General features: G+C 23.7%; 1 protein-coding gene across 5 annotated transcripts in view; it reads left to right on the forward strand.

The window, feature by feature from the left end:
- Nucleotides 1–14,635, forward strand: part of LOC117171662 (E3 ubiquitin-protein ligase RNF19A-like) — a 63,221-nt gene that overhangs the window by 666 nt on the left and 47,920 nt on the right. For 2 of the 5 annotated variants that reach the window (XM_033359169.1, XM_033359174.1), the window contains exon 2: nt 11,738–11,965. In XM_033359169.1, the coding sequence (XP_033215060.1) occupies nt 11,797–11,965 (169 nt within the window). In that variant the 5' untranslated portion in view covers nt 11,738–11,796. Of the gene's footprint in view, nt 1–11,227; nt 11,366–11,737; nt 11,966–14,635 lie in introns of those variants that run through there. The other 3 variants (XM_033359170.1, XM_033359172.1, XM_033359171.1) reach the window with 3 other exon arrangements.

Raw genomic sequence — 14,635 nt, forward strand, 5'->3', positions numbered from 1 at the left:
TATATTTATGCATCCTGTTAATCGAATCATAGATTCGCAATTTTATGTAAATTTTAGTTTTAGTTTAATTGCTTTTTATGCAAAACATTCTCATAAATCGTTGTGAAAATATGACACAATTATTTCTATAAACATTTTTTCATCTTTTATAAAATAATTGGATAAGCGAAAGAAAATTTTCATCCAGAATAATTGGGTTTTAATTCAATTCTTCAATTTTTAGCGAAAAAAATTGATCTTCAACAAAAAAATTACATTTTCCACCAAAGAAATGAATTCGAAACGAAAAATACAATTGTTGATATTTTCATCGGAAAATATTTTTATTTTAAATCAAAAACAATTTAATTTTACAAAATAGACGAGTTTTGTATAAAAATAATGAAATTTCAATCAAAATTATAAACAAAAGGAAACTATTTTTTAACATAATAGTTAAATTTTCCACCAAAAAGAATAATTTGTAACGAAAAATATAATCATTAAATGAAACAAATTTCAATAAAATTTTCAACATGTAAAAGATTAATTTTTAACCAAAAATGGAGAAGTTCAATTTTTAGACAAAAATGAGAAAAAGCATCTTTAACAACAAAGTTAGAGTTGTAAAAAAAAGATAAATTTTCAACCAGAAAAGTTAAGAAAATTTAACCAAATATTAAAATTTTCAACCATAAAGATAAATATTTTAGCAAAAAGACCAAGTTTCTATAAAAAAAACATGGATTTTCAAACAAATTGTTGAATTTAGAATTAAAAAAGACAAATTATGGATCAAACAGTTAAATTTTCAAGAAAAATTCTGATTTTTGAACAAACAAAAATCATTTTAAACTAAACCTTTCATTTTCTTGGACATTGTTATCTGAAATTACGATTTTTCTACAAAATAATTCAATCTTTGATCCAAAAATATGAATTTTCAACAACAAAAAAGTTATTTTTCAATAAAACAGTTTAATATTGAAATAATATGACTTCTTAACAAAATTGTTACATTTTCAATAATATCATTGACTTTGCAATTAAGTCATAAAAGTTTTTGCCAAAAACAGGATTTTTTCAAGCAATAGTTTAATTCTCAATCGAAAGGATGAAATTTAAAAAAAAATACAAGAATTTTCTACCAAATAGTTGAATTTTCGACTTGTAAAGCAAAAATTTTTCAGAGAACAATTTAAGTTTTGAAGAAGAAAAAATGAATTTCCAACAAAGAATTAAATTTTCAATGAAATTTGAAATTGAAAAAAAATGAATTCTGAACAAAATAGTTCATCTTTCAACCAAGTAGTTAGATTTTCAACTATAAAGATAAATTTTCGATCCTAATGTTTTACCAAAAAATACGAAATTTCAACAAAAAACCTAAATTGTCAACAATTTTGTTGAATTTTATACAAAATTTTTTATTTTTAAACAGTTGAATTTTTTCCGAAATTCTTAATTTTTTAAGCATTTTTAACACACAAGTTAATTTTCAACCAAATATTTGAATATCCAACAGTGTAATTAACTTTTAAACCTTTTAATAAAAGTTTATACCAAAAAAGACGAATTTTTAACTAAATAGTTAAGCCCTCAACTAAAACGATTATTTAAAAAAAAATACATTTTCCACAAAATAGTTGAATATTTAACTTATAAATAATTAAATTCCCACCAAATATATATATATTTTTTTTTATTTTAATAAAAAATTTAAATTTTTAACAAAGTAGTTCCACTTTCAACCAAATAGTTTGATTTTGAATAAAAAAAGATTAATTTTTAACCATATAGTTCAATTTTTTATTAAGAATATTAATGTTTTGCCAAAAAAGACGAATTTTTAACAAGTAACATAAATTGTCAACAATATTGTTGAATTTGTAAGAAAAAAAAGGAATTATCTACAAAACAGTTGCATTTTTTACCAAAAAATTTAGTTTTTAATCATTTGAATTTGGTGCGGAATTTTAAAATTTGTAAGCCCAACAGATTAATTTTCTGCAAAACAATTTGCTTTTTCACCCGAAAATATGAATTTTCAACAAAAAAAGATCAATTTTCTACTACAAAGATAAATTTCCCATTAAAAAGATTAATATTTTACTTAAAAAATACGAATTTTCAACAAAAAACATCAATTGTCTACAATATTGTTGAATTTTGAAGAACAAATACGAATTATCTACAAAACAGTTGAATTGTATTTTAAAAAATTGATTTTTAACCAGTTACTTGTTTCCAGAATTTTTAAATTTGAAGCCAAAAAGATTAATTTTCTGCAAAATAGTTTTATTTTCGACCTGAAAATATCAATCTTCAACAAAAAAGTTCATTTTGAACCAAACGGTTAAATTTTCAAACTTAAAAGACAAATTTTTTATTGAGAAGATTAATATTCAACAAAAAACGTAAATTGTGAACAATATTGTTGAATTAATGAATTGGAAAAGATTAATATTTTACTAAAAAAATACGCATTTTCAACAAAAAACATAAATTGTCAACTATATTGTTGAATGTTATTTTTAAAAAATTTAACCAGTTTATTTTTTCCGGAATTTTTTAATTTGAAGCCAAAAAATTAATTTTCTGCAAAATAGTTTTATTTTCGACTTGAAAATATCAATCTTCAACAAAAAAGTTCATTTTTAACCAAATGATTAAATTTTCTAGTAAGAAGATAAATTTTCCGTTGAAAAGATTAATATTTGACTAAAAAAGACGAATTTTTAATTATTATTGAATTTTGCAGGGAAAAAATCAATTATCTACAAAACAGTTGAATTTTATTTAAAAACATATTTTTAAACAGTTTATTTTTTCCGGTATTGTTCAATTGTTAATGCAAAAAGATGAATTTTCAGCAAAACAGTTGAATTTTCCACCTGAAAATATGAATTTCCAACAAAAAGGTTCATTTTCAACGAAATCGTTAAATTTTCTACCAAGAAGACAAATTTTCCATTAAAAAGATTAATATTTGACTAAAAAAGACGAATTTTCAACAAAAGGCATAAATTGTCAAAAGTATTATTGAATTTTGCAAAAAAAAGATGAATTGTCTACTAAACAGTTGAATTTTGTTTAAAAAAATATTTTTAACCAGTTTATTTTTTCCGGTATTGTTAAATTGTTAATCCAAAAAGAATTGTTAATAAAAAACTGGATTTGTTAAATTTTTTGATAAATAATTAATTTTTAACCAAAGAAAATAATTTTCATTGATAATTTAAATTTTCAACGGAAGAAGTGAATCTAAAATAAAAATGGGTTTTTAATAAAGTAGTTCAACTTCCAACCAAGTAGTTGAATTTTTTAGCCAAATAGACAAAATTAAATTTTAAATCAAATAGTAAAACTTTTAACCAAACGAGATGAATTCCAAACGAAAAATATAATTGTAGACTTTTCAACTAAAAATAGTTGAATGTTATTATTTGGTTCTATATTAATTCTGCTCGCTTTTAAGCGAAAAAGGGAAAGTTTCTTAAAAAGAAGAGAATAAAGGAGAATTGTTTAAAAAAAGGGGAAGTTAGTAACGTAGTTTATGGACGGCTCCTAACTGTATAAAATTTTTAAAATTAAATACTATAATGGCAAAAATCTTTTAATATTATTCAACAATTTTACATTTTATTATAAAAAGATTCTTTTCTAAATTTGAAAATAAATGTTTAATCTTTCCGCTATTTTTATTCGCTTTTTAGCGCTTTTATAACAAAAATAAAAATGTAGATGTAACTTAAAAATCTTAATTTGTAAATCCAGTTGAAAATATGGAGAAAAAAAATCAAACCAAATTGTGAAAGGCATTTAGGCAAGTGCCCAGTTTTCAGTTATAACTGGATATGCAAATGAATTATAAATGGGATTAATGGCCCTCTTTTTTTTACACTTTTACTGGAAATATTTTATTACTCGCTCTAGACTACTAGTGAAGTTCTAGATTTTATAAAACACGATTTAAAATAATTAATTAATCAAACACGTAACTGCATTTATTATGAATTATGAACGATAAAAATGATAATGGGCTTCAAATTTTATGAGAAGAACGTCAGAGAACTCTTAATGGTTTTTTTTGTCAACAACAATCGCGTGAGAGCAAATAATAATTTGTCATATTTCCATAAACCGATTAATTATAAGACATAAATTGCATTGACGTCAGTTTAATATTATGCAGTGAACAAGATCAGAGCGATTATTTATTGACAATGCTTAATGCCTATTGTATAATTTTATTCCACAGCCATTAAAACTCGATTTTCCTGAAATTCAGGTTCGGTTCAAGTATAGTTTTGTGAGGATAGACTTTGCAGTGAAAAATTGAATTTATGTTCTTTTTAATCTCATATAATTTTTTAAATAATAAAATGAAGTGAGTGGGAAATCTGGTAAATTGAAATTGTACGTGCATTTTTATAAACCCGGAAACTTCCGGATTTTACGAATTTTCAGAAGAAAAATTTGCCTAAATTCGATTTCAACCGTTTTTAAAATAATTAAAGTGCAGTTTTGATGTTTAACAATTATTTATTTGAAGAAATAATTCTAAATGCGTTAAAAATTTGAGAATTTCCAGATTGTGACTCTTTCAACTCGAAAAACTTCATAAAAATGGAAATCAATATATCGTATAATCCGATAATTTTATTTTTAAATAAGAATTTTAATATTTCATCAATAAAATATTTTTAATTTAAAGTTTTAGCTCTTCCTTTATATTATTAATGATTTGTAGAAAAAATTTGAGTTTTTTAAGAGACATTTAGAAGTTTTTAAAAGATTCAAAATTAAATAAAAACTTGAAACTATTTTAAGTAATTTAAACGAAGTGGCTTACAATTATTTTTAAACTTCTAAATATGTTTTAAAATTAATCGAATTTTTCCTAAAATTTTTAGAAAATCCTGCAAATTATAAAAAAAAACTTCAAATGTTCCAGGTTCTTTTTTGATCATTTTGGAAATCTCTTAAAGTCTTTCTAAATTTTCTGCTACAATAATTTTTCAAAATGAAAAACCATTTTCAATTTTTCTAGGAATCTTAAGAAAATGTTTTTATTCTTCTGAAGCCTTTTACAATTTTTAAAAAGATTCAACATTTTTGTTTCAAATTTGCAAAAATCTACATTTTACTTTCTATCCGGCTGTGAGTATTTGCACCAAATTTCGTACACACTGTTCGTTTAAATTATTTGAAATAATTTCAAGTCCTAAATTTAACGTGAATCTTTTTAAAACTTCTAAATATCTCTTAAAGTTGCTCAGATTTTTTCTACAAATAATAAATGTTCTATTGTTAATTATAAATTCAAATTTTATGGATTTTAAAAGTTTTTCAGGATTTTCTAAAAGTTTTAGAGAAAATTCAATTAGATTTAAAATGAATGTAAAAGTTCTGAAAATTTGCAAAAATGATTTTAAATTTGGAAGCATTCAAAACCACTTTTTGATTTCTCAAGATTTTGAAAAAGAATTTGAAGACTTTTCGAGGATGCTTAAACGTTTTAAAATGAACAATTTTTAACTTCTTATTTAAGAACTGTTAACTTAAAAAAATTGTTTTTCAATTTTTATGTGTCCAGCTTAAAATTACTTAAAATAATATAATTTTGAAAATTTGTAAAGGTCATTGCTTCATTCTTTTATTCAAAGTATTGAAAATTTTAACTTGCATTTATATTTTTGGTATTTAATCTGAATCTTTGAAATATATAATAGATAGAATTCTAAATTTTCTAGTTCATCTCCATTTCATTTAAAAATGGTTCAATTGAAAATCGTCAGTACCTTTCATATTTTTGAGCATTTGAATATACATATTTTTAATTAAAAAACTTATAAATGTCAATTTTTAAAGTTTAAAATTCAAGAGTTCTACTTTCAATGCTTTAATTTGTTGTTTATTGTTTATTACTTTAAAGGGAAAAAAAGTTAGAATAGCGTTCGATTTTTTAAATTTCATTGCTGTGAAAAATGTTTGAGAACTGGGAATTTTTTTCTTTTATTAAAACTTTGATTTAAAATTTCTATTGAAAAAATTTCTTTTTACTAGAAAATAAATGTTCTTGGTTGACCGAAAAAAATCGTTTTCAGTTGAAAAGTCGTCTTTTTGGCTTAAATTCAGCTGAAAGTTGAACGATTGTTTTAAAAAGTAATTTTATGGTTAAAGATTTTTCATATAAGTTGAAAATTCATCTCTGGTTGAAAATTAATTTTTTTATTGAAAATTGAATTGATCCAGCTGAATATTCCACGTTTTTAGTTGAAAAAAATTATGTTTTTTTTCCGAAAATTGAACTTTTCATTTGCTGGTTGAAAATTCATATATTTTGTTGAAAATTTTCCTTTTTTGATAGAAAATTGATCTTTTTGATGAAAATTTAACTATTCCAGTTGAAGATTCATCAGTTTTAGTTGAAAATGTATTTTTTTTGTTGTTGGAAATTTATGTATTTTGCTGAAAGCCGCATTTTTTTTATTAATTTTAGTTGAAAATTAATTTATTTGGTTGAAAATTGATGTATTTTGTTGAAAAGTCGTCTTTTTTGTTCAAAATGCATTTTTTTGTTTAAAAATGTATTTATTTTGTTTAAAAACTAATCTAACGTTGTAAAATATTCCACAATTTGGTTTAAAATTAACTTCATATGTTGAAAATATAATTATCTTGTTAAAAAATCGTTGTTTCTTGGTGGAAAGTTTATTTTTCAACGAAAAATTTAACTACTCTAGTTGATGATTCATAATGCTTGTTAAAAATTCATCTTTTTGGTTGAAAACCGAACTATTTTTTCGAAGATTAGTTTTTTTTGTTAAACATCAAATTGTTATCTAAAAATTTAACTATTTCGTTTTCGGTGGAAAAGTAATCTCCTTGGTTCAAAATTATTTGTACATAATTTCACAATTTTATTCAAAAGTAATTTTTTTGTTCAAAATTTGTCTGTTTGGTTGAAAACGGAATTGAGAAATCGTTGTTTCTTGTTTAAAAGTTTATTTTTAAACTGAAAATTTAACTATTACAGTTGTAGATTCGTCATTTTAGATGGAAATTTATCAGCTTTGGTTGCAAATTTAACTATTTGTTTAAAGATTATTTTTTTTTAAATTTTGCTTGAAATTTAGTTTTTTAACTGAAAAATCAACTATTCCATTTTTAACGACAAATTGATTTTATTGGTTAAAAATGTAACTGTTTGGTTGAAAATTCGACTTTTTCGTTAAAAGTTAATCCCATGCAGGAAAAAGTAATCTTAAATAATCCAGTGTAATTCTAATATAGATATAATCCAGAGTAATCAGATATAATCTGGGATAATCCGCAGTAATCCTCCTCGATTGGACAGCATTTTTATGAGGTTTTTCCTTCTTGAACTTTTCTGAACAAGTAGTGATTGTGAAATAAACTAATTCAGGTTGGCCGCTGGACCGGGAATTTTATACAACCGGGATATAACAGTGAATTAATTTTTTTAGTTAAATTTTCATGCTTTTCAATTAGGATATCATTCAGTTTAGAACGCTTGAACAATTAAAAATTAGAAGCGTTTGAAATCGAAGATTTTTTTATAAAAAACATGTTCACTCGATTAACTATGAGTATAAATTAATTAATGACCTTCAAAACTGAACTGAACTTTAAGGATCAAAAGTGGAAGAATAATTGATTTTACAAAACGATTCGGAATCAGTAATTATAAATAAAATATTCAAAACTAAACTTTGAACGTTACAATTTTAATTATTCGTTAAAAAAAAAGTGAATTTGTTAGTCAAATTTTTTGAATTTTAATAAATTGAAATTAATAAATTTCAAATATTTTACGTAAATTTGTTTAATTTGGCAGGATTTTAAAACATAATTTTTTTCAATTTTGAAAATTTTAATGCTTTTTAAACTATTAAAAATAAAAATAATTTATCGTGTACTTTAAGACGTGTTCAGTTTATAAAAAAAAATCGTTAAATTTTTAATTTTTCCTGACCAAAATGATGTAATTTTGAAAATTCTTTAATCCGTTGATTGATTCTTCAATTTACAGAATTGAAAATTATAACTACTTTGTTTACAATATTTTTTTCGTTAAACGTTAATTTTTTAGTTGAAAGCTCAACTTTCATGTAGAAAATTATTCTTCTTCTGTGAAAATTCATCTTTTTGGTTAAACTATTTCATTTTTTGTTACACATTTTTCTTTAGTTTTAAATTCATTTATTTCGTTTAAAATTTAACTGTTTTATTCAAATTTTTTGTTTGAAAATTAATTTTTAAATTTAAAAATGAAGTCATTTCATTTAAAATTCATCTTTTATTTAATATTAAAATATATTTTGGTTGGAATATCAACTATTAAATTTTTATTTGAAAATTCATGTCTGTGGCTGAAAATGCAACTACTCTATAGAACATTTGTTTGTTTTTGTTTAAAATTATTTTTTTTGCCGAAGATTAATTTGGAAATTCAATTTTTTATCTAAAAATTACATTATTCCGTTTTTGGTTGAAAATATTTTTGTTTTCAGTTGAAAATTTAAAATTTTTTTAAAAAATTCGTTTTCTTTAAGAAGAAAATTTCATTTTAAAGATACGATTTTAATTTTGGTTAAAAATTGAACTACTATGTCATTTTTGATACAAAATCTATCTTATAAATTTTCTGTTAAAAAATTAATTTTCAAACAAGAAAGCCAATTTTTCAATAGAATGATGAACAGTAGAATGAATAGTAATGAAACTTTAAACAAAAAATTACTTCTCAAGTAAATAGTCAAAGTAGTACAACTTTCACTCAAAGAAGATGAATTTTTAACGAAAAATTGCTTAGTTGATATTTTTACCTAAAACGATTTTAATATTGAATAAAATACAGTTAAATTTAAACGAAAAAGTCCAATTTTAAATAAAATACTTAATTTTTAAGTTGAAGAATCAAGTACAAAAAACTTTAAACAATAGTTCAATTGTCATCGAAAGAAATTAATTTTACAAGTAAAAAATTAACAAAAAATGAAATAGTTTAGTTTAATTTTCAGATAGAAAAATAATTTTGAATCAAAAAGAGAAAGTTTTAATAAAATACTTAAATTTTCAACCAAAAATAATGGATTTTAAAACAAGAATATGAATTTTCTACAAAAAAATCGAATTTTCAACTGAAAAATAAATTTTCAACCAAAAAAAATTTTGTTAACAAAGTAATTAAATTTGTTTAATGTATTTGAATTTTCAACTAAAGAAATGCATTTTTAATAAAAGAAAATGAATTTGCAAAGAAGAAGGTTAATTTTCTAAGGAACAGATACATTTTTAAAAACATATTTGAATTTTAAATTAAAAAGATTAATTTTTGAGAAAAGAAAAACGAATTTTTTTAAACTTAGTGAAATTTACAACCGAAAAATTTTGTTTCGTCCAAAAATATGAATTGTTAAGCATCGAGATGAATATTTATCGAAAAGATATCAATTAATAGAAAATTGCATTTTTTCTTTAACTTTTCGGTTGAAAATTCAACTCTTTTTTTTTTTAAAGTTTGTCTTTTTCATTTTAGAGTTTAGCTGCTTTAGCAGAAATTAAATCTTTTTTTGATAAAAATGCAAGTGTTTGGTTAAAAATTAAGCTATTATACTATTTTCTTGAAAATTTAACTATTTCGTAGAAAATTTATATTTTGGTGTTGAAAAATGAACTGAAATATTTTCTGGATGAAAGTTCTACTTATAAAAAAAAAATTTGTTTTTTATTACAAATTCATCTGTTTTAGTACAACATTGATCTTTTTTTTTTATAAAAGTGCAACTATTTGGTAGAGAATTTAACTATTTTGTCCAAAATTCATCCTTGTTGGTTGAAAAAATTCGTCTTTTTGCATTGAAAATTCAATTTTTTCCGTGGAAACTTATTTTTTTGTTACAAAAATTCAACTTTTTTGTCATAAAAAATTCTTCTGCTTTAAGATAAATTAAAATTTTCTTGATAAAAATGCAACTATTTGCTAGAGAATTCAACAATTTTGTTAGTCATCCTTTTTGGTTAAAAAATCGTTTGTTCGTGAAAATTCGAATAAAATCTTTTTCAACAGAAAATTCAACTATTTTTTTGAAAATTTATCTTTTTGATTTAAAACTTCATCTGTTATAGCATAAATATCATTTTTTGTATGAAAATGCAACTTTTTGGTTAAAAATCGTTCTTCTTTCCTTGGTAATTCAACTCATTTGTGTAAAACATTTGGTTGAATCGCTTTGTTAAGAAATCGCTTTTTTGTTAAAGATTTATATTTTAAGTTGAAAAGTTATATCGTTGGTTAAAAGTTTAATTATCTTGTTATAAATTAATCTCTTTTAATTGAAAATTCAACTATTTGATTCAAAGTTAAACTACATTGTGAAATTTTTTGTATTGAAGGCTTATGCCTGGTTAAAAATTTAACTGTTTAGTGGAAAATACTTATTTTTTTGTTTAGAATTCATTTTTTAACAGAAAATGGAACTTTTCCATATTTTTTGTTTGAAAATTAAATGTTTGTAAATAAAATTTGTCTTCTGGTTTGAAGGTTCAATAATTTAGATAAACTTTTATTTATTTTTTGAGTGAAAAATCTTTATTTGTTGGAAATTCGTCTTTTTGGTTTTAAAATTCTTTTCTTTTGTCGTATAAATTTCATTCTTTTTTAAATTAAAATATAAACAATGACACTTTTTCGTTTCAAATTTGGCTTTTTAGTTTGAATATTCAACTATTATGTTAAAAATTCAATTATTTTGTTGAAAATGCCAGTATTTTGTTAAAGAGTTATCTTCTAAAGTAGAAAAAACTTTGTTTTGTTTGAAATAAATTATTGCATTTGAAGTTTTTAAATTTGTATATGCAACACTGTAATTCCTGAATATGTCTGGGCTAGAAAATAATTTATATTCAATCGCCGATTTAACCTGAACAATAGAAATATTGTTAAAAATCATAAATTCTCTTAAATTCTTTTAATTTCTCCTGAATTCTGTCATATTCTCGGTTATATAACTTGAACCTAAATTCTCGGGAATTTAAGAGCTCTTGGTTGAAGTGAAAAAAATCGAATTGAAAATTGGTCCAAAAGTTACCAAACCCAACACCAAGGTGGCGTTTAATCGCCGTGCGTATTCACTCGTGCGTTTCCACTCTAGGTAGTTTTCAAGACTTCATGGTTCTAACGAACGGACTATTGTGTGGGTGGTGTGGGTAACATATGTCTCTAATTGTGTGAATGTGTAGGAGCAAGTCATCAGCTGTTGTGTTTCAATTTCAACAACTCAACTTCAACACGACCCGACCGTACTTTCCACTAAAGATTAAACAATAGAATTATAACTATTTATTAGAATATCAGGTATTATTAGCAAAAAACACTTTTCCTAACCTCAACTGCATTTTTAATGAGATTTACTGTGAAAATGTGTTCATTCTGAGCGAGAAAGTTTCACGTACTCGTGACTCATCTGCACAAAAAGATTTCACAAAACGTTCTTCATTAATTTCATGCATTCAATTTGCCTCGAGTTTCGAGAGATGTTAATTGTTGTAAATAATGACCCGGATCTTTCATGGTAATCCGGTATTACAAAAAGTGACCTTTTTAAGAAATTAGAACTGAGAATAAAGTCTTTATCTTGAGATAATTGAAGTGAAATTTTGTGTGTATAAGGAGAATAAGTGTTTGTGTATCAACAAGTTGAAGATTGGTTTCTATTTTCCTTCGCAGACGTGGTAAAAGGAGACGAAATGATTAAAGATTTGTAGCAGGATAAGTAATTTTGAAGAATGCTCAAGGAAGGCGAAAGTGGAACAGCAGGAGCAGGAGGCTGCAATGTCGGCTCTAGACCTCGACGATTTTTTCCACGTTTTTCGCTCCGAAGGCTTTTATACTCGAGTCCGCTGATTGGTCGTCGAATTTCAAGAGTGACTAATTCCAGCATCCGAAATACCAAAGGTAAGAAATACACTCTTGACTTTATCAACTATCGGAAATTTTGAAGAAATAAAACAATCCGATTCACTAAGCTGTTGAGACTATTTTTTCGATTTTTTTTTTTGGCGATTTCCAGTCTCAGAGACCGGTCCCTAAAAAAGTACCGTATTTTCAAGATTTTGTACCTATGGCTACCCTTAATTTCATAGTTTAAAAATCAAAAGAACGAAGATGATAATTCGTGAAAACTTGAGTTAAAAGTAAGATTTTTCAGTCACATTTTTTAACCAAACATTTGTATTTCTACCAAAAAGATATGAAAGTTTTTTCACTGGAAAAAATCGGGGAAATGACCAAGAATTTTTTGAGATCGGGAAATGAGAGTGCATTTTTTTTTACTGGGAATTTTACAAATTTGCTGAAGAAAAATCTGTCCAAATTCGATTTTAACAGTTAAAAAAATAATCACCTGAATTTTTAGATTTTTTAATTATGGCGTCACTCAGTTTACAATGCGTAATTTTAAAATCCTTTACTTACAAAGTTTGCCATTTTTATTTTTAAGTGTACATTTTTAGTTTAAAGAATTTCAAGTTGAAAGTTTTGGATAAAAACATTTTTATTTTATCAATTGTAAATGTAAATAAATTAATTACTTTATAAACTATTTTGAACATAAAAATAGCTTCAGAATGATATATTCGTTATTAAAGAATTTTATTATTTTTAAAATATTGTTTCAGTCTAAAATATTCAATTTTTAACCCACTCAATTTGATAATTTTAAGTTTAAAAAATAGCGATTTAGTATTTAGTAATATTTTACTGTTAATTTAAGACGATTAAATTAAATCAAAATATTTAAAAGTAAAGAATTTGAAACTAAATTTTATAATATAGAAAACCTTGAATCTTTAAAATTTCGAAGAGATTTTTTAAACTTGGAACGTTGAAATTATAATTGTTGTGCTTGACAAATTTTTATTTTTAAGTGAAAATGTAAAATTTTGAGGGATAAATAACAATGGAATACTTATTATTTGTCGAAATTTTTTTAAATAATTGAAACGAAGTGTGTATATCCACAAAATTCAGCTATTTGTACCGAAATTTCGGTGAAAATAGTTGGAAATTCATCTTTTTCGATACAAAATTAAAGTTCTTGGGGTGAAAAAATTTACTATTTTGTTGAAAATTTAACAACTAAAAAATAGTCATCCATTTTAGTTAAAAATTCGCAAAATACGTGAATTTCCAACCAAATTGTTCAATTTTCATACCAAAAATATTAATCTTATATAAAAAAGTTAATTTTTAATATAATATGTAGAATTTTCTACGATTTTCAAACCAAAAAGACGAATTTTTAACAAAAGAGTTAAATTTTCGACTAAAATTGCAAATCATGAAGAAATATCTGATTTTGTTTACAAAAAGAGATAAATTTTGAAACATAAAAAAATGTGATTTGTCAACCAAGAAGATTAATTTTATGCCGAGAAAATGAATTTTCAACGAAATATATGAATTTTCCACTAAAAAGGTACAATTTTCCGCAAAAAATGGAATAATAATAATTTATGTTAAAAAATTTATTTTCAATCAAAACAAGAAACGAGTTTTCTACAAAATAGTTAAATTTTCAGTCCAAAAGTGAACGTATAACCAAGAAACAACGATTTTCAAACAAGACAATTTAATTTTCAACATAAGAAATTAATTGTCAACTAAAATTAAGAATCTTTAACCAAAAAGATTATTTTTTTTACCAAATTGTGGAATTTTTTACTAATTGCAATAATTTTCCACAAAAGGAGATGAATTTTTAAACTAAAGGGAAAAATTTTTTACATTGTAGTTTGTTTTTCAAACAAGTAGTTGATTTTTCAATGAAAAACATGAATTTTTATCTAAATAGATGAAATTTTCACCAACAAGATTAATTTTCTACAAAAAAATGGCTAATTTTCGATTTAAAAAATTATTGTTAGTCAAAGAAATGAATTTTCAACCAAAATGATAAATTTTCATTCAAGAAAGATCAATTTTCAACCAAAAAGGATGTCTTTTCTACCATAAAAGATAAAATAGTTAAATTTTCAGCATAAAAAGATGCATTTTTAATTAAATGGTCGAATTTTGAAACAAAAAGTTTGAAATTCTGTCAAATATTTGAATTTTCAAGACAATAAGAAAAAAAATCATTTTTTACAAAGAAAGATGACTTTTATACCATGAAAGATAAATTTTTAAGAAAAGATTAAATTTTTCTCTACCTTAAAAGTTGAATAACTTTTTAACAAAATATATATATTTTTTTAGTTGTCTTTTTATATATATATGTCGACTCTGGAATCTTAGGAATATGTTTCCTACAATAGCTTTGTTCGCGCCTCGAATTTTGATCGACTAAGTTTTACTTTCGCCTCGCTGACTTTATTTTCGCTCCGCAAATTTGACTTTCGCCACGCCAATTTTACTTTCGACCCGATAATTTTATTTTCGCACCACAAATTTTACTTTCGCCCCGCTGATTTTATTTTCGCCCCGCTGATTTTACTTTTGCCCCGCTGATTTTACTTTCGCCCCGCTGATTTTATTTTCGCCTCGCTGATTTTATTTTCGCCCCACTAATTTTATTTTTGCCCCGCTGATTTTATTTTCGCCCCACTGATTTTACTTTCGCCCCGC

The sequence above is a fragment of the Belonocnema kinseyi genome, chromosome 4, assembly GCF_010883055.1.
Source record: "Belonocnema kinseyi isolate 2016_QV_RU_SX_M_011 chromosome 4, B_treatae_v1, whole genome shotgun sequence".
Lineage (NCBI taxonomy): Eukaryota > Metazoa > Arthropoda > Insecta > Hymenoptera > Cynipidae > Belonocnema > Belonocnema kinseyi.